The sequence below is a fragment of the Drosophila bipectinata genome, chromosome XR (genome assembly GCF_030179905.1).
Source record: "Drosophila bipectinata strain 14024-0381.07 chromosome XR, DbipHiC1v2, whole genome shotgun sequence".
In the NCBI taxonomy this organism is placed as follows: domain Eukaryota; kingdom Metazoa; phylum Arthropoda; class Insecta; order Diptera; family Drosophilidae; genus Drosophila; species Drosophila bipectinata.
The window spans coordinates 11,545,470-11,573,075 of record NC_091735.1 but is presented as its reverse complement, the minus strand read 5'-3'; the positions used below and the strand labels follow the sequence as shown (position 1 = coordinate 11,573,075).

Sequence of the window (27,606 nt, the reverse complement as noted above, 5' to 3'; positions counted from 1 at the left end):
AGCAGTGGTGCTCATCCCATTGCTCTCGCTGCTCATTTGTTTTTGAAAGTGTTCATGCATACGGAGGTGTGGGAGACTGCTCACGCCATAAGATTCGTTGCTCACGCCATAAGCATCGTTGGTCCCATTATAAGCAGAGGGCAATTACAATAACAATTTTTCGTGTTTTCCCTATTCTCCTCAATCGTTCTAATCCGAATGAATTTTGTTGTTGGAATGCCGAAAACTTTTCACTACAAGAAATTCATTCTTGTTTTTGTTTCTGCCAAAATGGTCGATCTGTAGCGATGAATTTGTTCTTCGCAGAACATTTAAAAAAAAAAAAAATGAATATGAAAATATGAAAAAATATTTCAGCGTGCCCGCGAGCGCAGGTCCTCCCACTGCTCATACCCCCGTTGCACGTTGGCTTTGAAACGAAATCGCACGCACACATACACCCGGGTATGTGAATGGGTGACACACATACATACAAAGATCAACCGAAGCGCAGGCCGACCTTCTTTATCGCGCTCCGTTTAGAGCAGTGGTGGGCAAACTCTCATTTTACATAGCACGCGAGTATAGGGTAGGAAATTCTGCCGCAGCGCTGCCGGCACACTGACAGTGTGAGCATTCTCAATTTTTTTTAGAAGCTCTCTCATTTGCTCTCATTTTGACTCATTTGACAGCCCAAACTTAAAAATCAAAATGTTTCCACTGAGAAAAATTGGGTTGAAAAAAGAAAAATCCTTCAGAAATTGGGTTGGAAGAAGTTTTCTTCATGGAGAATATAGATAAGGAAGCGTGGTTTTTCATTTGTTTAAGAAATATTTGCTAGAAAAGATGTCTATGAAATAAAATACACTATTTTAGTTCCCATTCAAACTTTTGAAAAACGAAAAATGAAATAAAAAAATACGTTTTTTTCGCTCAGTGAATTCTCTGCTCTCATTGTTTTTCTCTGCTACGCACACACTCAAATTTTAAACATGTGTTAGTTTTGCCCACCACTGGTTTCCCAGCCAACCATATGCGGAGCGCTCCGAACTAGGAGTGTTAACGGACTCCCAAATTTATACCGCAAAGGTGTGTTTCCGGAGCGCTCCGAAAATGGAGCGAAAAAGGAGTCCCAATGTAGCACTTCTTCGGAGCGATTGCGGAGCTCACCGAAGAAGGATCGAAACGAGACTCCCAAAGTAGCACCTTTTCGGAGTGTTTTCGGAGCCCTCCGAAGCAAAGAATAAAAAGGGCTCCTAAAGTCGCACCGTCACGGAGCGTTTTCGGAGCTTTTCTTTGCTGCTCTTCTATTTTTCATCTGTTTCTCGTACAATCTTCCGTGCGTTTTGTTTTCTTTTCTCTTTGTGCGTTTTGTTCTTCTTTTATGCAAGTTAGTCAGTGCAAATTTTCGATTCCACGTGGTGCGTGCGTTTTTAAAATTTATAATTGTTTTGAGTTTACACAAATTGTTAAAAATGTCCAAACGAAGACTCGTAGAAAAACAATCTAATAGAATAATAGCTTCGTTAAGGGGTTACGCCACCCTGACCGCGTGGAAACGGGACGGTTTTTCAGGAATTTCTTGTGACTAAACTAGTTGAGATAGGATTTTTCCCCTTTTATTTCTATTTAATACAACTAATGAGCTTTATAAATTCTAAAAAAAAATTTGTTTTCAATTCAAAATGGCGGAGATATGAACATCGGCGATCATGGGTTTTTCCGGAGTGCTCCTTGATGGTGGGCATGATTCACGTGTCAATTTTCATCAGAAAAAAGTAAACAACATTTTTTTTTAAAAAGTGATAAATTTCGAACAGAGTGACGTAGCCGTTTTAGAAAAGAAGAAAAATTACGCAAATGAGAGCACTTCAAAACTTGACTCAATGTTTTGGGCAAAAAATTTCGTACTAAAAATTGCATAAAAAAATTTCTATCCATTGGATCAAAAAAATCCTACGTCACTCTGTGGAAAATCTATGTAAGAAGATGTGTTTCAATTTTTAAGTCAATCGGTTGAACAGTTTTTGAGTTATCATGCCCACCGTCTTGAAAAAAGTGGTTTCGAGAAAAACGCAAAAGAAGAAAAAGAAGTGTCTTAGGTGCCCTCCTGCAGTGCCGCCTTCAAATAAACATAACTTCTATAATTATCAAGATATTGTCTTCGGGGACGTCTTAAAATACGCGTAAGAATATAGTCTTTTAAATTAAGTAAAAAAAAAAAAAACGATTTTTTTGAAAATTTCAGGGTGGCGTGACCCCTTAACTGACAACAGCAACGTTCGAAATGAAACAATCATTGAAGCAAGCGGGGATTTATTGACAAATAATATTGTCTCAGACCCCGTTTTCACCATAGAAAGTGCTGAAAGGGTAAATTTCAGCGATAGCTCGGGCGCAGAAGATGAGGAGTACGAAAGAGTAGACTATTGCGAGTCAAACGGATTCTCGTCAAAACTAAAGGAAGAGTTAGCTGAGTGGTCAATATTATTTCAGGATCTGCCATTAATGGGCTTTTAAAAATTTTACGTCGCTATGGCTGTGAGTTAAGTGCCGACTATCGATCCCTTAAAAAAACTCCAAGGCAAGTGCCTAGCGTTGAAGTTATTTTCATTACGGTGTCAATGATTGCTTAACAGATTTCTTTGAAAAAAATACATTTCCAAAAAAAACCATAAGGCTTAATGTCAATGTAGATGGACTACCTTTATATAAAAGTTTAAAGCAGCAAGTGTGGCCTATTTTAATTAATCTGAACAATACTTCCCCAGTGCTTGTTGCGGGTGCTTTTGTGGGTGATAGCAAGCCTCCAAACATTGATGACTTTGTTTCAGACTTCGTTTCGGAAATGAAAGAACTATTTCAAAATGGGTTTACTTATAAATCGGAAAATTTTGAAGTGCAAATAAGAGCATTCATTTGTGATGCACCGGCGCGTTCGTATATGCTTGGTGTCAAAGGTCATTCCGGTTATTTCAGTTGCGTTAAGTGTCACCAGCGGGGTGAAGCTTACAAGAATAGAATTATTTTCAAGCCTGAAATATCGCCGTTACGTACTGACGAGGAATTTCGAGCAAAAAAAAACACAAACTATCACAAGATTAATGGCGCATTAAAAATTGAAGAGTTGCCAATAAATATAGTTGACACATTCGCGTTGGACTATATGCATGTAGTTTGTCTCGGTATAGTAAAAACATTGATGGTGGCATGGGTAAAAGAAAAAGGTCAAGACTATTCTCTCACAACAGAAAAAATAGTCCTTCTCAATGAAAACTTATTATCATTGAAAAATAGCATGGGAAAAGAGTTTAACAGGAAACCCAGAAATACTTCTGAACTAGAGCGATGGAAAGCGACTGAATTTCGGCAATTTCTTTTGTACACCGGTCCAGTGGTACTTAGAAATGTATTGACAAAGGCACGTTATGAACATTTTCTGCAGTTAAGCGTTGGCATTCGTATACTTCTTAGTCCAGAATATTGTATTACGAAAAATGCGTGTGCCAAAGCACTTCTTTACAGCTTTGTGGATTTATTGACCACTCATTACAGTCCCATTTTTTTAAAATATAATTTCCACTGCTTGCTACATCTCTCTGACGAGGTTCTTTTATATAGAGATACATTAGATTCCTTTAGCGCATTTAAATTTGAGAGCTTCTTATATAAAGTGAAACAAATGGTTAAAAACGGAACAAACGTAAGCAGCCAAATTTATAATCGCATTGTTGAAATGAGCGTTTACTGTCCAAAGAGAACACAACTTTTCAGTTCTATTTTAAAAAAAGATTCGCGTGGTAATATAATTTCAATAACTGCTTAGTTGTTCAGTCAAACCAAGTATTAAATCTAGAAGAGTTTTTTTACGAGCCATTAAAGTCCAGTTTGGTACATTTATTTTGTTCACAGTCACTTGTGTTAAGTGACGAAAATTGTACACATAGCGTTTCAAAAATTGAAAAAAAATATTACCCCTTAGCAACAATAGGTTACTTATTTTTGCTGCAGTAATTCATCATCATGAATAAATTCACCGAACTGTTTATGTACGACACTGATGAGGACAACATCATGTCAAATAAATTACCCACAACATCGAAATTCAATGGTAAGTGTATCATATATATTATATTATATGGTACTTATAATCCATAATTACCATTTCTTGCTTTTAAGATGACCAAGAGAATATGCCATTAAATGATTCTCATAGAAGCTTGGAACCCAATAGTAACTCGACGAGACTTGAACACACTGGTAAGATAGTTAATTAAAATTTAAATAATATAGTATGTGAAATGGTTCCCTTTTACAGATTTGCTGCCAGAAATTTTAAAAAATACCATCGAAATTAAAAACACATTAAAAGGTTTGCTTCACTTTGTTTAAAAAACTTATTTATTAAAAAAAATATAACTTATGAACTTCATTTCTTTCAGACTTAACCCATCGAGTTGAAAAGCTCGAAGATGATAATAAAAAAATGCACTCTCGCCAACTGACAGAGCTGAAAATGACAAAAAAGTTGATAACGTCAAAAAAAGAAACGCCCATTTTGCAAAGTCCGTTTAAAACAGTCGAGGCGTTTGAGAAGCTCGAGGAAGAATTAAAAAAATCGCCTGAGCTCAGCGACAGACTTCAAAATGAAATTATCCGGCAAGAGGCAAGCGATCCGTCAAAATTTATTCGAATAATATGGCGCAAAATTTTGAATGACGACGTCGCATCGCATTACTCCTAGAAAGGGACACCGAAAAAGAAAGCTATTGATGTGATGGCAATCACCAACGCATTTATGGGAGCCTTCAACATAAAATTTGTAGGAGCAAACAAAGAATTTGGTCGAGCCAGCGCAAAATGGTTTCAGACGGCAAAAGAACGGAATTTAAATAAACTTAACAAAAAAATTTAACAAAATGTAGTTTAATTAAAAATATGTTTAAATGTTCATTACTAATTGAATTACTTATCATTCCTCTATAAACTGGGAGCATTTTGAGAAACCGTAGGGACTCCTCTACGGAGTATTTTAGGTGCACAAAGAAGGACTCCTCTACGGAGCATTTTAGGTGCACAAACACAATCCCAAAGTACTCCGCCTAGGTTATCTTCGGATGATTTTAGGACTCCTTTTCTTAATAATTGGAAGCAAAAAAAGGAGTCCGCACGGAGTCCCTGCGGTTTATCTAAGGGAGCATTCTGGGACTCCGAAATTACTCATTCTAGGAGTCCGCAGGGCACACCGTTTTCATATATTTTGAAATGGCACTTTTCTCCCAAAAACATGCTCTTACGGACACTTTTAGGAGCGTCCCTAGGAGGCTTTGCGCTCCGCACAGGGAGTCCTAACGGAGCACCGTGCGGACTCCGCTGGTTGGCTGGGTTAGAGACTGAGAAACAGTGTTGCCAATTTAGCTATTTTCCCACTAGATCTGGCGTTTTTCAAAAGCTAAATGCGGGATATTTTGTGAACTAGCGGCTAGCGGGAATTATAGCTATTTTCAAGCAAAATTGGCGTAATTTTAGCTTTTAGACAACATCTGCCATCTTCATGTATTTTTATGTTTTACGATGCCACACTTGAATACTTCATAGCATTTTTCCATTTCAATGGTAAAAAACATCGATATGCCAAAAGAGCATTCAATTTTTGCTTATCGATTTTTACTATGAAATCCATTGAATAGAGTCTTATACCATCACTAACAAGGTATTTCACAATTTTTGCAACAAGCGCGAGTGATACATAAAATGCCTAAAATTTATAAGCAAAAACCGCGAAATGCGTGGATGCAAGACCCTGTGTTTAAAGCTTGGTTGAGTGTAGATGCGGCTGATGATAGCAAATGCTTTTGCAAATATTGCAAATCCTCTATAAATGCAAAACTTTCAGATTTGCACGCACACGACAAGACAGCCAAACGTAAAGCATCGTCCTCTGCATTTTCACAGACAAACAAACTACCATTTGTTGGTCGAACGCAGAGGTCGAACGAGTTTTCAGCCAGATGAACAATGTTAAAACTAAGCTACGAAACAGAATGGGCGTTCAAACATTGAACTCAATTTTACACATAAGGTATTTTATCTGCTCAACTCATATTTTAGAATTTTAATAACAATAAATTTCATCTTTTAGATACGGACTACGCCGAGAAAATAAGTGCTGTTACAATTATGAAGTGCCAGCAGCATGCCTCAAAAAGATAGGAACAAACCAAACCTACATAAATTCAGCTGCAGAAGAGGCGATGATAGAGGAACTTGATCATTTTGCAAAAATTCTTGAATAATTAATAAAAAAAATATTGTTTCACTACTCTAGCGTTATTTTTTAGCTATCAACAAAATTTTCTGGCTATTTCTAGCTTTTTTCGAAGGTGGGTTTAGCTTTTTTAAGCCCTGAAGAATTGGCAACACTGCTGAGAAACAGAAAACATTTAATGAGAGAATGAGCGTAAGATGAACGAACGATGAGCGTAAGGGAGCTTAAGAAATCCGCTCTGGGGCCTGTCGCAAGAAATTCATTTTCGTTGTATGAAATGGGTTGTCTATATGCTGTATAGTGGTAGTACATAATTTCAATAGAATTTGAAAATTAGAATTAATAAAATACTTCAAACCAGTCCACTATTGACAAAAAGTCAGAAATAAATGCATCAAATTGAAGTTGATATATTTTTAATATATTATACAAAATTAAATTTTTTGTTCCAATTAGCAATTAGCAATTAGCATATCCAATTAAGATAAAATAAAACTGTTTCGAACTAACTTTTAAAGGTTGCGATTTGAATTTCCCGTGCAAACAAAGTCAGCTGATTAATTGCTGCTTAGTTTATCAAAATGCAACCGTGAAAATTTTCGATAAGCAAAAATTGAATGCTCTTTTGGCATATCGATGTTTTTTACCATTGAAATGGAAAAATGCTATGAAGTATTCAAGTGTGGCATCGTAAAACATAAAAATACATGAAGATGGCAGATGTTGTCTAAAAGCTAAAATTACGCCAATTTTGCTTGAAAATAGCTATAATTCCCGCTAGCCGCTAGTTCACAAAATATCCCGCATTTAGCTTTTGAAAAACGCCAGATCTAGTGGGAAAATAGCTAAATTGGCAACACTGTTTCTCAGTCTCTAACCCAGCCAACCAGCGGAGTCCGCACGGTGCTCCGTTAGGACTCCCTGTGCGGAGCGCAAAGCCTCCTAGGGACGCTCCTAAAAGTGTCCGTAAGAGCATGTTTTTGGGAGAAAAGTGCCATTTCAAAATATATGAAAACGGTGTGCCCTGCGGACTCCTAGAATGAGTAATTTCGGAGTCCCAGAATGCTCCCTTAGATAAACCGCAGGGACTCCGTGCGGACTCCTTTTTTTGCTTCCAATTATTAAGAAAAGGAGTCCTAAAATCATCCGAAGATAACCTAGGCGGAGTACTTTGGGATTGTGTTTGTGCACCTAAAATGCTCCGTAGAGGAGTCCTTCTTTGTGCACCTAAAATACTCCGTAGAGGAGTCCCTACGGTTTCTCAAAATGCTCCCAGTTTATAGAGGAATGATAAGTAATTCAATTAGTAATGAACATTTAAACATATTTTTAATTAAACTACATTTTGTTAAATTTTTTTGTTAAGTTTATTTAAATTCCGTTCTTTTGCCGTCTGAAACCATTTTGCGCTGGCTCGACCAAATTCTTTGTTTGCTCCTACAAATTTTATGTTGAAGGCTCCCATAAATGCGTTGGTGATTGCCATCACATCAATAGCTTTCTTTTTCGGTGTCCCTTTCCAGGAGTAATGCGATGCGACGTCGTCATTCAAAATTTTGCGCCATATTATTCGAATAAATTTTGACGGATCGCTTGCCTCTTGCCGGATAATTTCATTTTGAAGTCTGTCGCTGAGCTCAGGCGATTTTTTTAATTCTTCCTCGAGCTTCTCAAACGCCTCGACTGTTTTAAACGGACTTTGCAAAATGGGCGTTTCTTTTTTTGACGTTATCAACTTTTTTGTCATTTTCAGCTCTGTCAGTTGGCGAGAGTGCATTTTTTTATTATCATCTTCGAGCTTTTCAACTCGATGGGTTAAGTCTGAAAGAAATGAAGTTCATAAGTTATATTTTTTTTAATAAATAAGTTTTTTAAACAAAGTGAAGCAAACCTTTTAATGTGTTTTTAATTTCGATGGTATTTTTTAAAATTTCTGGCAGCAAATCTGTAAAAGGGAACCATTTCACATACTATATTATTTAAATTTTAATTAACTATCTTACCAGTGTGTTCAAGTCTCGTCGAGTTACTATTGGGTTCCAAGCTTCTATGAGAATCATTTAATGGCATATTCTCTTGGTCATCTTAAAAGCAAGAAATGGTAATTATGGATTATAAGTACCATATAATATAATATATATGATACACTTACCATTGAATTTCGATGTTGTGGGTAATTTATTTGACATGATGTTGTCCTCATCAGTGTCGTACATAAACAGTTCGGTGAATTTATTCATGATGATGAATTACTGCAGCAAAAATAAGTAACCTATTGTTGCTAAGGGGTAATATTTTTTTTCAATTTTTGAAACGCTATGTGTACAATTTTCGTCACTTAACACAAGTGACTGTGAACAAAATAAATGTACCAAACTGGACTTTAATGGCTCGTAAAAAAACTCTTCTAGATTTAATACTTGAGCATTCAATTTTTGCTTATCGATTTTTACTATGAAATCCATTGAATAGAGTCTTATACCATCACTAACAAGGTATTTCACAATTTTTGCAACAAGCGCGAGTGATACATAAAATGCCTAAAATTTATAAGCAAAAACCGCGAAATGCGTGGATGCAAGACCCTGTGTTTAAAGCTTGGTTGAGTGTAGATGCGGCTGATGATAGCAAATGCTTTTGCAAATATTGCAAATCCTCTATAAATGCAAAACTTTCAGATTTGCACGCACACGCCAAGACAGCCAAACGTAAAGCATCGTCCTCTGCATTTTCACAGACAAACAAACTACCATTTGTTGGTCGAACGCAGAGGTCGAACGAGTTTTCAGCCAGATGAACAATGTTAAAACTAAGCTACGAAACAGAATGGGCGTTCAAACATTGAACTCAATTTTACACATAAGGTATTTTATCTGCTCAACTCATATTTTAGAATTTTAATAACAATAAATTTCATCTTTTAGATACGGACTACGCCGAGAAAATAAGTGCTGTTACAATTATGAAGTGCCAGCAGCATGCCTCAAAAAGATAGGAACAAACCAAACCTACATAAATTCAGCTGCAGAAGAGGCGATGATAGAGGAACTTGATCATTTTGCAAAAATTCTTGAATAATTAATAAAAAAAATATTGTTTCACTACTCTAGCGTTATTTTTTAGCTATCAACAAAATTTTCTGGCTATTTCTAGCTTTTTTCGAAGGTGGGTTTAGCTTTTTTAAGCCCTGAAGAATTGGCAACACTGCTGAGAAACAGAAAACATTTAATGAGAGAATGAGCGTAAGATGAACGAACGATGAGCGTAAGGGAGCTTAAGAAATCCGCTCTGGGGCCTGTCGCAAGAAATTCATTTTCGTTGTATGAAATGGGTTGTCTATATGCTGTATAGTGGTAGTACATAATTTCAATAGAATTTGAAAATTAGAATTAATAAAATACTTCAAACCAGTCCACTATTGACAAAAAGTCAGAAATAAATGCATCAAATTGAAGTTGATATATTTTTAATATATTATACAAAATTAAATTTTTTGTTCCAATTAGCAATTAGCAATTAGCATATCCAATTAAGATAAAATAAAACTGTTTCGAACAAACTTTTAAAGGTTGCGATTTGAATTTCCCGTGCAAACAAAGTCAGCTGATTAATTGCTGCTTAGTTTATCAAAATGCAACCGTGAAAATTTGTAAACATTGCAAAATAGATTTTGTGGCATTTTCGTAAAAGTAAAAATAATTTTTAAATATGGAAAATAATCGTACAGGTATGTACATAGATTAAACTTCGCGTTGTATGTGCTTTGTTGTGTCTGTTCAATTTTGTTGGTGTATATATTAATTGTAGCTGTGTTTCGTGAAGTGTAACTTTCTTGCCGAGCTCTCCTGCAAGTAACTAAAACTGGTATGTTCCTCGTAAAAATATATAGGCGTTCATAATTTCCTTTGCCTGTTTTTGCCCCTCTTCGAAAAACATTATATCTTGCAGCCGAATATGAGTATCGCCACTAAACATTGCTGGAAATTTGGGAGAACAATGGACGCGACGCCTCTGTCTGTATGTACATATGAATGTATTATAACCTTTGAGCAACAGCTTACGGATCCGTCTTCATCGAAAATGGGAAAGCTAAAACTGAGTTATGAACAGGCTGAAATACGCTTGAAACAAAAGTTAGCGCTTGAACAAAAGTCAACCATAGCTCCATTAGCTCAAACCATTTTTTTTAAATTAATTTTTTTTTATATGGTAATTAAAACATAAAATATAAGTATTGCAAAATAATATTTAAAATATATTTTCAAAATATTCGTCATCTTGAAAAAGAGGTAGGTTGTCAAGTGATGAGTCCAGAAAGCTTAGATTTAATTTGACCCAGCAGTATGTTTTCTAGTACTTCCTGACTTAGGCGATTTCGGTAATGAGTCAGTAAAAGTCTTTACGTCGAAAATGCTCGTTCAATCGTCACCTGTTAGAAAACATTTGAATTATGAATTTTGAATTATTCATTATTCATTATGTCATTTATTCTGTCCCATATCGGTTTTAAATGATTCACTGCATCATTGTCATTGTGAGTCTATTTCGGTGATTTCTCCAAAATGGAAAAAATTGAATATAGAGCTGTAATTAAATTTTTATTTTTGAAAGGCAATACGCCTTCGCAAATCAAAGATGAGTTGGACTCTGTGTATGGTGACTCTGCACGTTTACCACCGTAAAATTTTGGGCAGCTGAATTTAAACGTGGTCGCAGGAGCTTGAAAGATGATGAACGTCCTGGGCGTCGGAAAACTGTAACCAATAACGATAACATCGCTAAAGTTTATCAATTGGTTCTAGACGACCGCCGGATTAAAGTTAGGGAAATAGCTGAGATTATGACGACGTCAAAAGAATGTTTCTCACATATTAAACCAAGAGGAAGCTGTCCGCGCGTTGGGTGCCGCGTTTGCTTACGCTAGACCACAAAGGTGCGCGCGTGAACATTTCCAGCGCTCTGTTGGCACAGTTTAGAGGCAATAAGACTGAGTTTTGGCGCGGATTGATAACTGTAGACGAAACTTGGATTCATCATTATATGCCCGAAACAAATCCAATCTAAACAGTGGATTGAAAAGGGGGAACCGGCCGAAAAAAAAACCTAAAGCTGGGAAAGTGATGGCGAGTGTTTTTTGGATATTCCACTTTTTTATTGAAACATATAAGAATCTTTATACATTATGCATCTGTGTATGACAAGTGCTAAACGGCGTGGATCTTCAGCGATCCTGCAAGTTAAGGTTTTTTATTAATTGATACAATAAATAAATGATCAATTCATTTTAGAGTCCTTTTCTTACCATTTAAAAGATTTTCCCCTATAGTCGAACGGAGCCAAGTCTTCACCCTTCTCAAAGTACTAAAAGTTCTTTCAATAGAACTTGTTGTACAAGGCAAGGCTAAAGCGATATGAAGGGCTTGCATCGTTGTTGGATAAAACATTTCCGCCTCCTTCACGAGATCACATAATTCTATTTTTTGCAGATCGTGAGAGCTCAATTTTTGTTTTTTCCAGAAATCGTACCATAATTTAGCCTCTCCATCGAAACCTTCAAGATTGTAGAATTTAGTGAAGTCCCTTGTTTTTCTCTTGAACTTTTGAATGTTCATTTCTAACATGTTGGCTGGATGAAAGTGAAACAGAGAGTATGCAGGCAAGTATTTTCTTCTGGAAACCTTTTTCCTAATGCATTAATTAGGGAATCCAAGTACGGAATTAGAATTGATATCTTCCAAACGTCATCCCAAACGTCAAACGTGAACGTCATTCGATGAAGGATGATTTGAGCGGTTTTGTGGACGGTTGATTGTTCTGGGTTTCTGAAGTGTTAATCCATGTTCCTCTGCAATTGCCTTAGAATCCGACAACAGTTCTTCGATGCCTGAATCAGAATTCGTTCGATGATCTTTCGCTAAAGATGTAATTCTATGAATTTGTTCTTTGCAAGCAAGCAAGCTGAGCTTCTTTGATTGTAAAATGTTTACAATTGGCTGAAGGTTAGCAGAATACTTCGATATCAAAGAAAGAGCGTGCAGCTGAAAAGCACTTTTCCTCATTTAAGAGTTTCCTTCGATAGACAATTGTTCTAATCCATTGACAATGTGGACGAAATTCTCTTTGAATATTGCGATGCTTTTATATTTCTCTGACCATCGAGTTTCGCAAAAAGCAGGAATATTGGGAACGTATTTTCTCCGAGTAGTAAAATCACGATAAAAATTGATGACATCCTTTATAGTTGCTGTAGTTTTGAGAATTTCCGGAACATCATTCAAATCATTCACAACCAAATTCAACTTGTGACTTGCACAGTAAAAATACAAAGCATTAGGAAATTTTATTCTCAAAATTGCCTTCACACGGTTATCTTTTCCTGACATGGTCGAACAACCATCATAACCTTGTCCGTAGAATTTGTTAGGGTCTAGTCCCGCTTCAAAAATAAATTTGTCTATTTCAGCTGCGATTATTTTGGCATTCATAGCATGCAACTCCACGAAATCTGCAAACTCTTCACGGACGACTTGTTTCTTTTGGTCGTAGAATCGAATACCGATTGAAAGTTGTTCTTTTCCGAATATGTCACGACTTTCATCTTCCATAACACTGTATGCAGCTGCGTGTTTCGCATCATTTATGATTCCATCCTTGATGACTTGCCCACACAAATCAATGATTCCGTTCTGAATTTGCGGAGAGATGTAATAAGCATTCTTCCTTCCTTCATCGATATGTTGCTTGAGACTTTGATCCCCAGCTTTAACTTGAAGTTTGAGCAAATCTTGGAATACGCCTGAAAATGAACAAAATGACATGACTTTTACATGAAATGTAATTTGTAAATGCATTTACATGTAATTTTTCCAAATTACATGAATTTTTATCACTTGGTGTGAAATTATGAAAACATCATAATTATCATTATTCCTAGTTAAGAATATTTATCTACCTCTGAGAATTTTCCCCATCTAAATAACGTTACCCCAAATTCGCGAGCAATTAATACGTTTTTAGATTTAGATCTTACATTTTAATCGAATATGAATGATTTTTTATGGAAAAATTTTGAAACATTTGAGAAAAACATGGTGCGTTGCATCTCACACCTCAACAGTCGCCATGGCGAAAATCCACGAATTGCGGTTTGAACTGCTTGACCATCCACCTTATTCACCGGATCTAGCACCAAGCGACTTTTTTTTGTTTCCTCAACTTAAAACTGCGCTCGGCGGCCAGAGATTTTCGTCAAATAAGGAGGCTCTTTCGTGAACTCGTATTTTGCAGAAAAAGATGTCAACAACTATTTGGAAGGGTTGCAGAGATGGAGCATCGTTGAGAGAAGTGTCGAAAGTGTTGAGAGAAGAGCCGAAGTTAATATACCCTTGCAGTTAAAACGGGATATATATTGTAAACATCGCATATAGTTGGCCGATCCTTATGAGAATATCATAATAAAACCAATTAGTTAAAAAAAAGTCCCAAGCTTCTATCTTCAAAAATACCAAAACCATTGCCGATCGTTCAGTTATATGACAGCTATAAGATATAGTCGACCGATCGTTATAAAATTTGGTAAGTCGGATTAACTGACCAAAAATATAATCTGCACTATGTTCCAGCTTTTCTAGCTGTACTAAGCTTTCTATCTTCAAAAATACTATCTTCAAATTTCTATCTCTTTTTAATTAATTATTTTGCATTATTTACTGAAACCGTGAAGTCGTGAAATGCCGTTGCCACTGTTAACTCTCTGTTAAGAAATTTTGATTTTAATTTGTGGATAACTTTTTTAGTATGGGTCGGAGTAAAAAAGTGTATCTAGAACCTCTAGAACTCTCTATTAACTATCCAGAACTATAAAAAAAATATATATTTCCAAGCTAATTTTTTATAAATAATAATATATTTATAATATATACATGTATTGATATTCTATTTGGTCAGTTATTGGCTATTGATAGTGGAAAAGGTGGCTCAGACAGACATGACTATATAATAGAGGTGGGCCTGTCCCGCACGAAAGCAAACTCTTTTTTGAAAGCGGCCCGGCCGAACCGAAACTTTTTACCTAGGCCCAGCACGAACCTTATTTACACATATAAACAAATTTTAAAGACATGTTATTTATATTTACATATATATGTATAAGTGCATTTTTATTAAATTATATTGAATATTGTTATGTAATTATAATTAAGAACGAACTAAGCCATATTTTTATTAAGAAATAAAATTTTTTCTAAATTTGTGCTTTTTAGCCTATTGCGTTTTTCATTTAAAAAATGGTCCGATGTTGAAAAAAGACTTTCGCTCATAGACGAACGGAAACAAGAAAGGAAAGCTAACTTCGGGCGGAGCCGAAGTTGATATACCCTTGCATAGTTGGCCGATCCTTATGAGAATATGATAATATAACCCAATTTTTTATAATACAAAATCTAAAAACAAGTCCCAAACTTCTATCTTCAAAAATATCGAAGTTGGTATTTCTACCAAAAACCATTTCCGATCGTTCAGTTATATGGCAGCCATAAGATATAGTCGACCGATCGTTATGAAATTTGGTAGGTCGGATTATCTGACCAAAACTATAATCTGTACAAAGTTTCTATCTTTAAAAATACGAAAGTTGGGTCATTTCCGATCGTTCAGTTATATGGTTCAGTTATTCTCTGTCTTTGTATATTTCGGATACCTGTTGCCTTTTCCGAACTTCTAGCTAATAGTTGTAAAACAAAAGCTCTGACACAAAAATAAAAAAATTGTAAATACGTGCACTTTACGACTAAATTTATTAAAAAAAAAAAAAATGAAACTCACTAAAACACAGTAAAATTTTAAGGTGAAACTATTTTTGTTACTCCATTTATACAAAAATTATACTTCAATTTAACTTTTACCTTTTCAGGGGGTACACACATACACCCATTTCAAAAACAACACGATCAGTTCCTACAATTTACACCCAAAAAAACTTAGAACAAGCCCCTCTGGTTCCACTCAAACAAACATTTAAGTTTTAAATCATTTTAGTCCTCTAAAAACACTTTTGAAAAGCGCAAATATTTAACCTATCGAACCAAGTTTTTTTTTATCGGCAATAACCGATTCGGTTATTGGTTCTATTCTAATTGGTTAATTTGGTTCTTTTTTAGTGTTTTATAAAGCCATAGTCTTCTTTTGGAAAAGTAGGTGTAGTTTTTTTTTTTTTATTAAAAATCTTTTATTTTTTTAAATTAAAATCGTTTTTGCACTAGTCTCACAGCTAACAGATACACATTCAAGGTTTTGAGGTTGCCTCCTTCAATTATGAATTTCTTCGAAAGTGCATAGAAGTGCATTTAAACAATCTACTAAAATTAAACAATCTACAACATGGACTAAATAACAATGCTTGACTCGGTTCGACTTAGTTTAAATCTCTTTTTAAAAATGTGATTTATTTCTAAAAATTTCTTTTGCTTGACTACAAACATTTTCACTTTATTTAAAAGACAACACAAGTTTTTTGGACACTTCACATACAAAAACACATAATACAAACCATATTGTATTAGTAAAGTATTAATTTCATTTCAAATCGCACCAAATAATCGTAAATTCTAAGCTCACGTAATTGTTAACATCAACAGCTGTTTTTAACAGCTGATTTCTTCGCAGTGGCGCCATCTATGAAAATTTCTGGTATGCAACATTAAAAATTAATCTATTGTGAATGATATGCAGTCAAAATTATTTAAGGATGTAGTCTCATGTGTGAGGTTGAAAAAATCAATTTTTTTTTTTTTTTTATATTTTGATAGTATTGTTTATTATGAATGTACTGTTAAAGATTCAAATAAAAATATCAAATAATGACAGAGATACAGCCCACAATCGAGAGCGCGCCTACACCGAAAAGTATGAGTTTCTCGGTAGCGTCTAAACTTTAAACGCGTTTTTCTCGAAACGACATTTTTGTGTGCGGCGCAGGTGATTCACAAAATTCTATGGTACCGATCTAGCTGAAATTTGGATATGTTGTTCTAAAAAGTAACACCTCTGTCCCGTACTAGAATCATTTATTTTTAATGAATAGTTTTTTTTTTTATCATTAATTTAAGATAAATTTTTTACATTTTTTTTAATTTTTTGTTTTGTGAGTTCGCCATTTTGTTGTTTATTGATGAAAATATTTTATTCTAGTACGGGACAGAGCATTTAGAGACATTAGTTTACAAAACAATAATCTATTCTAATTTTTTGTTTCGGATGACTCTAGCAGTCACCTGCGAAATCACCTGCGCCAGGGACCTATCTTTTTTTTTTATATGCATACTTTGGCATGCTATAAAGTGTATTAAACTACACAAGAATAAATTAAACAAAATATTTTCAAATAGTTTATGATGCTTATAAAAACATATTTGAAAATTGAAACGATCGCATTATTTTTTATTACAAAAAAATTTTTTTGAAATAACCTCTAAAAAGTAGGCCGGCACATGAGACTACATCCTTAAATCCTTTAACTTTCAAAAAATGTTTTTTGGCCAGAAAAAGTAGTTAAATTTTCTATAGTTTGGTGGCCCCATAGTGTGACGTTTCATACGATTATACTGCGTGTGTGCGGCAGAGCTCGGGCAGAGAAATTTCGATTGCCCCCGAAAAAGGGCCCTGCCCACATATTGTACCAGTGGTTGAGTTCTCCCATGAGCAACTGCTTGATATCTATGCACATACAATCTTAGCGCATCTGTTGTTTTGGGTCGGATTTATGATGAACTGAAAGAAATCGACGAGAAGCACGAAGAAAAAAGATGAAATCAATACCAAAGTGAGAAGTTTTTACCTTTACATACAGAAGTATGACCAGATTTAAGACCATGCATACCAAATAGCTTCTGTCCATAAAGATTTTCTTTTCTGGACAGTAAGTTCATTCCACTAACGCCGGCCCCTTCGGAAGAAAAAATTGGCATCCAATTTAACTGTTAATCAAGGTCACAACGCATCTCATCTTTTGTATGTCGCCGTCGTTTCGGCGAAAGTTAATATATTCTTGGAACATGAACAATAATGACAATGTTCCCGATTTTGATGCTAGCAATAGTGATAGTGATTCAGATTCTGACTTTGAAAATCCCTTTTCAATAGAAATTGATGTAAAAGACTGTGTAAAATGTAAAATACTTATTTATGGGCATTTTTATTTTTTAAATATGTATTAATATAAGGCTAACTGTTAAAAAAAGGAATTAAAAAACAATATTTAAAATATTATTATAGATCAGTATCAATATTTAATTATAGATCAATATTTAAAATACTATTTAAAACCATAAGTTTTCATTTTCAGTTAACATGTTAACAGAGTTTTATGTTAAATTCGGCCCAAGGTTAGGCAACTAAAAAACGGTTACGATGGCGTTTTCGTACTGTGCTTTATTGGGATGCTGCATTCGTTTTAGCAGTTCAATGTTAAGATTGACATTAAATACGTCTATGTATTTTTGAATTACTAAAAAAAAATATTAAAAATTATATAAATGAAAATATTATGATTTTATGAAGCATTGAGTAATATTTCATGCAACAGGCTTGTAAAAAAAATAAGGGAATGTCTACGTTGGTGAAGTTGTGGAATTTTATAAAACCGTACTTGTACTTTCAGGTTATTTTTAAAATACACATTATTGGTTATATTTTGTGTTGAAATCTGTAAACAGGTACCTTGTACAAACGGTACAATAAATTTCCTATATTAACGCCTTTATGACTAAAAACAAGATAGGACGTCTATAGTCAAGTTTCCCGACTTTATTATACCCGGTACTCATCTCTTCCCAGGCAATTAACTTTTTTTTTGTTTTTTTTTATACCCTTGCAGAGGTTTATTTAGAAATCTGTAAACAGGTACCTTGTACAAACGGTACAATAAATTTCCTATATTAACGCCTTTATGACTAAAAACAAGATAGGACGTCTATAGTCAAGTTTCCCGACTTTATTAGGTATTATAATTTATTATAATTTATATTAGGTATTATAATAGAGGGTATTATAATTTTGTCCAAAAGTGTGCAACGCAGTGAAGGAGACATCTCCGACCCTATAAAGTATATATATTCTTGATCAGGATCACCTCCTGAGTTGATATGAGCATGTCCGTCTGTCCGTCTGTCCGTCTGACCGTCTGTCCGTCTGTCTGTTTCTACGCAAACTAGTCTCTCAGTTTTAAAGCTATCGACTTGAAACTTTGCACACACCCTTCTTTCTTTTGCACGCAGTATATAAGTCGGAACGGATCGGCCGTCTATATCCTATAGCTGCCATATTAGAGTTAGAGAGTTTAAATTTTACACGAAAGCTATTTTTGGCAAAACATTACGACATGCCAAATTTCATAAGGATCGGCCGACTATATCTTATAGCTGCCATATGACTGAACGATCGAAAAGACCCAACTTTCGTGTTTTTGAAGATAGAAAGATGAAACTTAATACAGATTTTATTTTTAGCCAGTTGATCCAACCTACCAAATTTCATTGGGATCGGCTGACTATATCCTATAGCTGCCATATAACTGAACGATCGGAAATGGTATTTGGTAGAAATATCAACTTTCGTATTTTTGAAGATAGATGTTTGGGACTTTTTTTAGATTTTTTATTTTAGTTTATTGGTTTTATTATGATGTAATCATAAGGATCGGCCAACTATATCCGATGCTTGCGATACATATCCGGTTTTAACTGCAAGGGTATATCAACTTCGGCTCCGCCCGAAGTTAGCTTTCCTTTCTTGTTTAAGTTAACCTTGACAATAGGAGTTTGATAAATACAAGCTATGAATCTAAAAAGGTAATTTAGTAAATCCAGTGGATGCTTCCTCTTGAGTCTTCTGATGGTGGTGCTGCTGTCCAGCAAATTGGTGGCACATGTGTTTGGATGTCGTGTTAGTTAATCCTTGTATTTAGCGGCGAAACTTCTAACTTCAGCGCTGACTGTAGGGATGCCCAGTTGAGCATGAATAGTCAGAAAAAGTGGTCAAATATCCTATAGTGCACTGTCAGTGTGCCGGCAGCGCTGCGGCAAAATTTCCTACCTATGCACGAGAGTTTGCCCCACACTGTCATAGAATAATGATTAATTTTGATTTTTACATTTTTGTTTGGAGAATTATCATTATTTTGTGATTTTTAAAATAAAAATCATAACAATAATCATTATTTACGGTCCCTGGCTTTTTGTTATTCCATTAAAGGCTCAGGAAATAAACATATATTGGTAAGAAAATATGTATTTGGACTTTTCTTTGCCAAATTCATGTAACTTAGCCTTTCTATCATTAACAACTGGAATCCGAAAAGCAACATCGTCGGTAGCATCGACCGAACTATAGGTACTTCTTTTGATTCGGTGGAAAGTTTTCTGAAACGTCTCTGCTTTGGAAGCTAATTCACACATGCAAAATAAAGGATCCTAATTCCAAATCCATATTCCAAATCACTTTATTTTTTAGGTTTGTTTATTATGTATCCTATAAGAACAGCTCCAAACTCTATGCAACGACCTCGAACCTTATCATAGTAACCAGGCATCAGTACCCGTATTTATGGTGGCATGTTTAAAAAAAAGGATGCACGGAACTTTCCGTCCACTTTCGATTGAGAAGCTTTAAAAATTTTCCAGAATTGTTTTAAGAAGGCATTCTTTTTTTCCATTTCTCAGCTGAGAGTAAAATATTAATTTTCTAAAATTGTCGTGAAATCAACGACCTTCCCCAAAATTTGGTGAATAGTTAAGTTATATATTGAGGGTCTTCATCCATTTGGTTAGTCGAACAGGATAGCAGAAAAGTATCTCGCAAATAAAACAGATATCCATTCCGAGTTGTTTTAAGGGGGGACATCTGAGTAGAGTTTTGAAAAAATCGGAAATTTTTTTTTTTTCGCTTCTTTAGGGTTTCTTTAGGGTTTCTTAAAAATTCTTTAGGGTCTTAAAAATAACATATCAGAAGATAGAGTCCGGCAAAAGTGTCTAAGTGTCGAAATTTTCCACTCTGCGGCGATGCCTCAAAGGTATGTATATCCCACAGTACTTAAAACTTTAAATGCGTTTTTCTCGAAACCGCTTTTTTTGAGTTGGCCGAACACATAACTCAAACAACTCTTAACCTATCCATCTAAAATTTTGACAGTATTTTTTTTTTTTTTTTTTTTTTTTTTTTTTTTGTACCGGTCTTTCAGAATTTGGAAATGGCTTGTGCATCAATAAGAGCATCAGCTAGCATTCCTGTATTCATCATAAAGCTTAGAGGCCCAGACGACCGAGGGGCGCTCAAGAAACGATTTGTTAGAATATTAAGTTATTTGTTAATTATTAAGCTAAGAGGAGTTAGTAAGGAAATTTAAAATTAAGAGGGACAGGAAAGAGATGTAATAGAGTAGAGACCATTGTAGTTCGAACATGATACCCTAAAAGGGTCATGCAGTGCATATGTCGAACTACATCGGCTAAGGAACAGAGGACTAAAGTTTCGAGTCCTTCTATTAGGAATGTTAAAATTTAAGCGTGTTAGTAAATGCTGGCTATCTACATCCCCGTTAATAAGGTTATGCAGAAAAACTACACCGAGCATTGTCCTACGATTTGTTAAGCTAGGTAAGTTTATGAGTAAGAGTCTACTACTATAAGATGGAAGTTGAAGATTAGCATCCCAGTTTAGACCTCTAAGTGAAAAAGTTAGGAAATTCTTTTGTACGGATTCTATGCGGTCCTTATGTACTCCATATTGGGGACTCCAGACACATGAACCGTACTCCAGTATAGGACGGACCAAAGAAATGAATAGTGTTTTGGTTATATAGGGGTCATTAAATTCTTTTGACCACCTTTTGATAAAACCAAGGACTCCTTTAGCCTTATTAACCATTAAGGAAATATGGTCGGCAAATTTAAGTTTGATGTCTAATAGGATGCCGAGATCATTAACCTGGGTTAATTTTTCTAAGGCAATCCTATTAATAGAACAAGTAGCTTGCAGAGGGCAAGAACGATAAAAAGACATATGTTTGCATTTAGATCCATTAAGTATTAGATCATTAGCTAAACACCATTTTTGAAAGTTATCAAGGTCATACTGAAGACTGCATTGGGCAGAGATGGATTTGTACTGAAGACAAAGCTTTACATCATCTGCATACATAAGAACTAGAGAGTTCGTTAAAGCAGGGGGCAAGTCGTTTATAAAAAGCGTAAATAATAACGGGCCAAGATGACTTCCTTGAGGGACGCCGTATACTCAGAATACCTATGTCTATCGACACACGTAGGATTTTTTTTTTATATTGCTTACTTTTTTTATTAAGAATTTTGTGACGTTTTTTGTTCGTGAAAATTTAACATTTTCTTCAATCACTCACCGTTTTGGAAAAAATCAATATATCGAAAAAATCCTACGTGTGTCGACAAAAATTAAGGACGTTAGGTGTTCGGCCATGGACCCCCTTAAAAAATAGGGCCTACGAATAAAGGCTGCAGATCCGCCATTTTGTTTTCGATTTATTACAAAGAAATTTATTTTGTACTTTAAATATAATATAATAAAACCTCATTTACAAATTTTCGATTGGCTTTTTCATTTAGCCAAAAAAAATTCCAGAAAATCAGTTTTTTTTCGCCTGTTACTCAGAAGTCCCCCCTTAAGTATACAATATATTATTGTACTTTACGACGAGTACCGGGTATAAAAATCCTTTTCACAGATTTTGCTTCTATATAGTTTCTTTACAGGACATGTTTTTGATGCAAACAAATTATTTAATAAGTATTTTTTTTTTACATTTTAATGCCAAACTGTTCCGATGGCTAATCTACACGTACAAACCAAAAAGCAGCCAAATCGGATAATTTGTAGACGAGTTATAGACTTTTTAGTCTGATTTTATACTGAATCGGTATTATGGCCGTAGGTTTGTTGTTGTTTTGCCCAAGCGCAAAAGTGTGCAACAAAAATTTGATGCTAAGAATCCGTACCGTTAAAGCTGAAATTATAAAGGTTAGTTAAATTTTCTGTTAAGGGGGGACATCTGAGTAGAGTTTTGAAAAAATCGAAAATTTTTTTTTTCGCTTAAAAAATTCTTTTGGGTCTTAAAAATAACATATCAAAAGATAGAGTCCGGCCAAAGTGTCTAAGTGTCGAAATTTTCCATTCTGCGGCGATGCCTCACAGGTATATCCCACAGTACTTAAAACTTTAAACGCGTTTTTCTCGAAACCACTTTTTTTGAGTTGGCCGAACACCTATTTGACAGTATACTCAGAATACCTATGTCTATCGACACACGTAGTTTTTTTTCATTTTGCTTACTTTTTTTTTTATCAACAATTTTGTGACGTTTTTGGTTCGTGAAAATTGAAAATTTTGTTCAATCACTTGCCATTTTGGAAAAAATCAATATATCGAAAAAATCCTACGTATGTCGATAGCCGTTGAGATAAAGAAACTAACCAAACTTGATTTTTTGTTCTAGATCAAAAATTAAGGACGTTAGGTATTCGGCCGTGGACCCCCTTTAAAAAAATAGGGCCTACGAATAAGGGTTGCAGGGCCGCCATTTTGTTTTCGATTTATTAAAAAAAAATGTTATTGTGTAGTTTAAATATAATATAATAAAACCCCATTTACAAATTTTCGATTAGCTGTTTTGATTTGGCCAAAAAAAATTCGAGAAAAACCGCTTTTTTTGGCCTGTTACTCAGATGTCCCCCCTTAAGGTACATTTTATGCTGTACGGGTTATAAATAAGTAAAAAAAAAAAGCAAAAAAAAAAAAGTTAAATTTTCTGTGGAAAAGATGAGTACCGGGTATAATAAAGTCGGGGAACTCGACTACAGCCGTCCTATCTGGTTTTTAGTCATAAAGGCGTTTACCGTTTTTAAAAGGTGCCTGTTTACAGATTTCAACACAAAATATAACCAATAATGTTTGTTTTAAAAATATCCTGAAAGTACAATTTCATCGATTTCAATAGGTAATGAAATATTTTCAAAAACATAACCTGCTATTTCGGCAATTTTATGAGCTTTTCACTTCGATTTATGATTTACTGTAATGTTATTTATTTAAATTTTTGTAATGTTGTTTATTTAAATTTTTGTGAATTGAAAATGTGGGCAGGGGCGGTTTTATAAAATTCCACAACTTCACCAACGTAGACATTCCCTCATTTTTTTTACAAGCCTATTGCATGAAATATTACTCAATGCTTCATAATATCATAATATTTTCATTTAAATACTTTTTAAAAATTTGTTTAGTAATAAAAAAAAAAAAAAAAAAAAAAAAATTGTTTAGTAATTCAAAAAGAGTCGCAATTCTGCTCTTGGTGAGATCGGTCGTGTCGCGGAGAAGCAAACCAAAAAGCAAGAATATTCCCTTTTCCCTTTTGGGCACTGTTCGTAAACAAATCGTTAAATTTCGGACGCTGTCTTGTACAGCGTCGGCAAACTTTAATTTGAAAATGGATGGACACTTTTCTAACTCCCAGCCCAGCATTAAGCAGATTGATTATGAAAAAATGTATCAAATAGTTGGAAAATCACCTTCTGAGATAAGGTCAGAGATCATCAGTGATCAATGCACACTGTACTCCGAAACTCGGAACATCAGTACAACAACAACTACGCTATCATTTACTAGTGCTACTAGTAATACAATATTCTCTACGGCAACTGCGACAACTGCCACAATTAGCAGTGTGTACACACCACAGAGCAATATTAATGTTTTCACACAATGCTCGCCTAACATTGCTTCTCCATTGCGCAGTGGAGCTGCTGCAATTGCCTCTCCAAATGTTAATGAAATTGATATAATTTCGCCTACACCACTGACTGATGCTGCTAACCTCTTGAAGAGCAGCCAAAAACATCTGATAAGTAAGAGGAAGAAACCCCTTTCACCCACACTTAACTCCAAAAAAAGGTCTACAGAGATTTTACCATCAGCATCAACCAGCAAGTCAAGCTACAGTAACAGGTTTGCCTTACTAGACATGGAAGTGGACCTTAACAGTGACAGACAGGTTCAGATGACACAAAGTAATGAAAAGGAAAGCCCTACTAACTCTTCAGCAGCTGCCCAAATAAATATATCTAATGATTATATGGATACAAATGATTTTGACGACAGATCTCAACAGAGAGATTCTAATAATAATAATTTTAATGATTCTTCAAAACCACCGCAAATAGTTTTAAGTATTACCAACCTTAATGAACTATTTAATGTCATTTCGGAGGTCACTAGTTTAGATAACGTAGAAGTTAAAGTTAACCAAGGAGTCACAGCTAGAATCTTTTCCAAAGACTCTAAAACTTATCGAGTAATTGTTGATCATTTTGACAAAATGGAAATAGAATTTCACACTTACCAAATGAAGGAAGATAAGCCTTATAGAATAGTGGTTAAGGGGCTTCATCATAGCACATTAACCAGCGAAATTGTTGCCAATTTTAAAACATTTGGCTTTGATGTTCTTCAAGTGCATAACCCAAAGTCAAGGACTAACCGAGATGAAAGACTCAACATATTTTTTATTAATATTAAGCCATGCGCAAAAATAAATGATATATACGATATAGTATCACTTTGCCGTCAACGGGTTAAAATTGAAAGGATGCGCAAAACATCAGAAATTGCTCAATGTATAAGATGCCAAGAATATGGCCACACAGCTAAGTACTGTCGTCGACATCCCTTTTGTGCTCGATGTGGCGAAGATCATCATACAAAGCAATGCCCTCGGCCCCTAGACCAACCGCCTACTTGTATGCACTGTGGTGCGAATCATACGGCCAGCTACAAGGGTTGCCAGAGGTATCAAGATTTCCTTAAACGATCTATGGGTCCCCCAAAGAAACAAACAACACGTCAACCACAAGAAAAACGTGAGCAACATCAGTCAACAGTCAGTCAACAGCAACTCACTAAGCAAATGCCTAACAATTTTGCAACCAATAGCAGGGGTTTATCCTATGCCTCAATAGTCAGAAATGGAAATGGACCTGCCCAACGTCGTCTACATGACCTCCAAGCGCACCAACAATTACAGAACTCGAATAAAAATGCTGTGCAACAACAACATGTGCTCGACGTCCAGTCAATATTAGAGCAACAGCAGCAGCAATTTTTAAAATGGCAACAACAGCTCCAGCAACAGCAGCAGCAGCAATTCTTTTTGTGGCTACAGCAGCAGCAGCAGGAACAACAGCAACAAAACAAGAAGAACAGCCAACGACTTGAACGGCTCGAAAATATGGTTTTCGAAATGGCCAACTCAATCAAACAATGGATGGGGGATAAATCAGTTCCCCAGCGCCACAACAACGTTTCAGCCTCACAATGAACAATCTTAGGATCCTTATCTGGAATGTCAATGGCATTTCCGGTAAAGCCAGAGAAGTTGAACTCTTTGCACACAACAACCGTATTGATATTATACTCTTAAGTGAGATAAGGCTTAATCGAGGAGAAGTAGTTGAAATATATGGATATTCCTTCTATCCAGCGTATAAACCATCACGGCATAATCATGGCATTGGAGGATCGGCGGTATTGGTGAGAAGCTCTCTCAGTCATTTCCCACAAAGTGTTATAGAAACACAAAACATACAAATGTCTTCCATTAAAGTTGCCACAGGCATGGGATTTATGGATGTAAGAGCAATTTACTGTCCTCCAAGGCACAGAATCGAAGAACGGCATTTCACTAACATACTCGCTTCCTGTGGTCAGAGGTATCTGATTGGTGGTGATTGGAATGCTCGACATTGGATGTGGGGCGACACTTACAATTCACTTAGAGGACGTGAGCTAGTCGAATCTATCTCAGCTAGAATGGCTAAAATTCTTGCCACTGGTTCACCAACTAGATACCCATATGTATCCGGTCACACAGCTACTTGCATTGATTTTGCATTATACCATGGGATACTTGATTCTCAAATAAATATCAGCCAAAGCTGGGATTTAGACTCTGATCACATTGCCCTAGTTGTTAATTTGCTAACAAATGGTGTTAATATCAGCCCAAACCCTAGGTTGATCACAAAACGCACTGATCTCACCGCTTTCAAACAACACCTTGAAAGCTCCTTTCAACTTAATTCGACTCTAAACTCGAAAGAGGACATTGAGAACGCCGTCGAAATTCTAACAGAAAATATACATCGAGCTGCTACTGCTTCAACGCCACCTGATCCTGATCATCGTACTATAAGTTATGGCATTGTACCTACAAGGGAAGCCAGAGAGTTGATCAAAAGAAAAAGACGACTTCGGAGAAGAGCGATTCGTTCTCAAGATCCAGTGGACCGAAATTTATGGAATCGAGCAGCACAACAATTACGAACCCTCTTAAGCGAACTTCGCAGCGATTTCTTCGAGCATAAATTGTCGTCCATGGACTACACCATTGACACGAACTACTCTTTATGGAAATGCACAAAATCGCTGAAACGACAACCTTTTAGACAGGTTCCCATCCGATGTCCTGATGGCGAATTTGCTAAAAACGAATTGGAACAAGCCAATGCTTTCGGTCAACACTTAGAGGATCGCTTCACTCCTTATGATTTTGCTACAATAGAACAAGTTCAAGAGACCCATCAGAGTTTGGAGACTCCATTGCAGATGTCATTGCCTATTAAACCTATAAGGATTGAGGAGATATCTGAAGTCATCGAATCGTTGCCCAACAATAAAGCTCCGGGTATTGATAGGATTTGTAACACTACATTGAAGGCCTTACCTATAAGAGCTATCCTATATATAGCATTAATTTTTAATGCTATTATTAGGATCCAAGTGTTTCCAAAGCAGTGGAAGTTAGCTGCAATTCAGATGATTCACAAGCCGGAGATTGATCCGGAGTCATATCGTCCAATCAGTCTCTTACCCTCCCTGTCTAAAGTTTGGGAAAAGCTAATTGCCAATCGAATCACTGTGATTATTAGTCAAAGCAGTATCTTACCAGATCATCAATTTGGCTTTCGAGGAGGACATGGCACAGTTGAACAAGTTCACAGATTGGTGAAACATATCCTGCAGGCCTTTGACGCTATGGAGTACTCCAACGCAGTCTTTATTGATATGCAACAAGCTTTCGATAAGGTATGGCATGATGGCCTACTATGTAAAATTAAAAACCTATTACCTGCCCCGTTCTATGGACTTTTCAAATCATATTTGTAAAAACGAGAGTTTAAGGTTAAAGTTAGGAATACATATTCGAATAACTACCTAATGAGAGCAGGAGTTCCGCAGGGCAGCGTACTCGGACCGTTGCTCTATTCCTTGTACACTGCTGA

General features: G+C 35.6%; 2 protein-coding genes and 1 long non-coding RNA gene across 3 annotated transcripts; 2 read left to right on the top strand and 1 right to left on the bottom strand.

Annotated features, from left to right (window-relative positions):
* Positions 1 to 4,176: 4,176 nt before the first annotated feature.
* On the top strand, positions 4,177 to 4,845 carry LOC138925690 (uncharacterized). The gene is made up of 3 exons (XR_011441887.1): positions 4,177 to 4,239; positions 4,298 to 4,351; positions 4,422 to 4,845. It is a non-coding gene; the product is annotated as an uncharacterized lncRNA (long non-coding RNA).
* Positions 4,846 to 7,595: 2,750 nt separating this feature from the next.
* LOC138925627 (uncharacterized) lies at positions 7,596 to 8,493 on the bottom strand. The gene is made up of 4 exons (XM_070276478.1): positions 8,400 to 8,493; positions 8,251 to 8,331; positions 8,139 to 8,192; positions 7,596 to 8,068 (listed from the first exon to the last, which is right to left on the bottom strand). The coding sequence occupies exons 1-4, from the start codon at positions 8,485 to 8,487 to the stop codon at positions 7,596 to 7,598; spliced, it is 696 nt and encodes a 231-aa protein (XP_070132579.1). The 5' UTR covers positions 8,488 to 8,493.
* Positions 8,494 to 25,067: 16,574 nt separating this feature from the next.
* LOC138925626 (uncharacterized protein DDB_G0285291-like) lies at positions 25,068 to 25,643 on the top strand. Its single transcript, XM_070276477.1, has one exon. The coding sequence runs from the start codon at positions 25,068 to 25,070 to the stop codon at positions 25,641 to 25,643; it is 576 nt and encodes a 191-aa protein (XP_070132578.1).
* Positions 25,644 to 27,606: the final 1,963 nt, after the last annotated feature.

Coding starts and splice junctions, on each gene's coding strand:
- LOC138925627 (XM_070276478.1), bottom strand. CDS start 8,487: ATGAATAAATTCACCGAACTGTTTATGTACGACACTGATGAGGACAAC. Junction 8,193..8,250: donor GACGAGACTTGAACACACTG/GTAAGATAGTTA, acceptor TCCCTTTTACAG/ATTTGCTGCCAGAAATTTTA. Junction 8,069..8,138: donor AATTAAAAACACATTAAAAG/GTTTGCTTCACT, acceptor CATTTCTTTCAG/ACTTAACCCATCGAGTTGAA.
- LOC138925626 (XM_070276477.1), top strand. CDS start 25,068: ATGCACTGTGGTGCGAATCATACGGCCAGCTACAAGGGTTGCCAGAGG.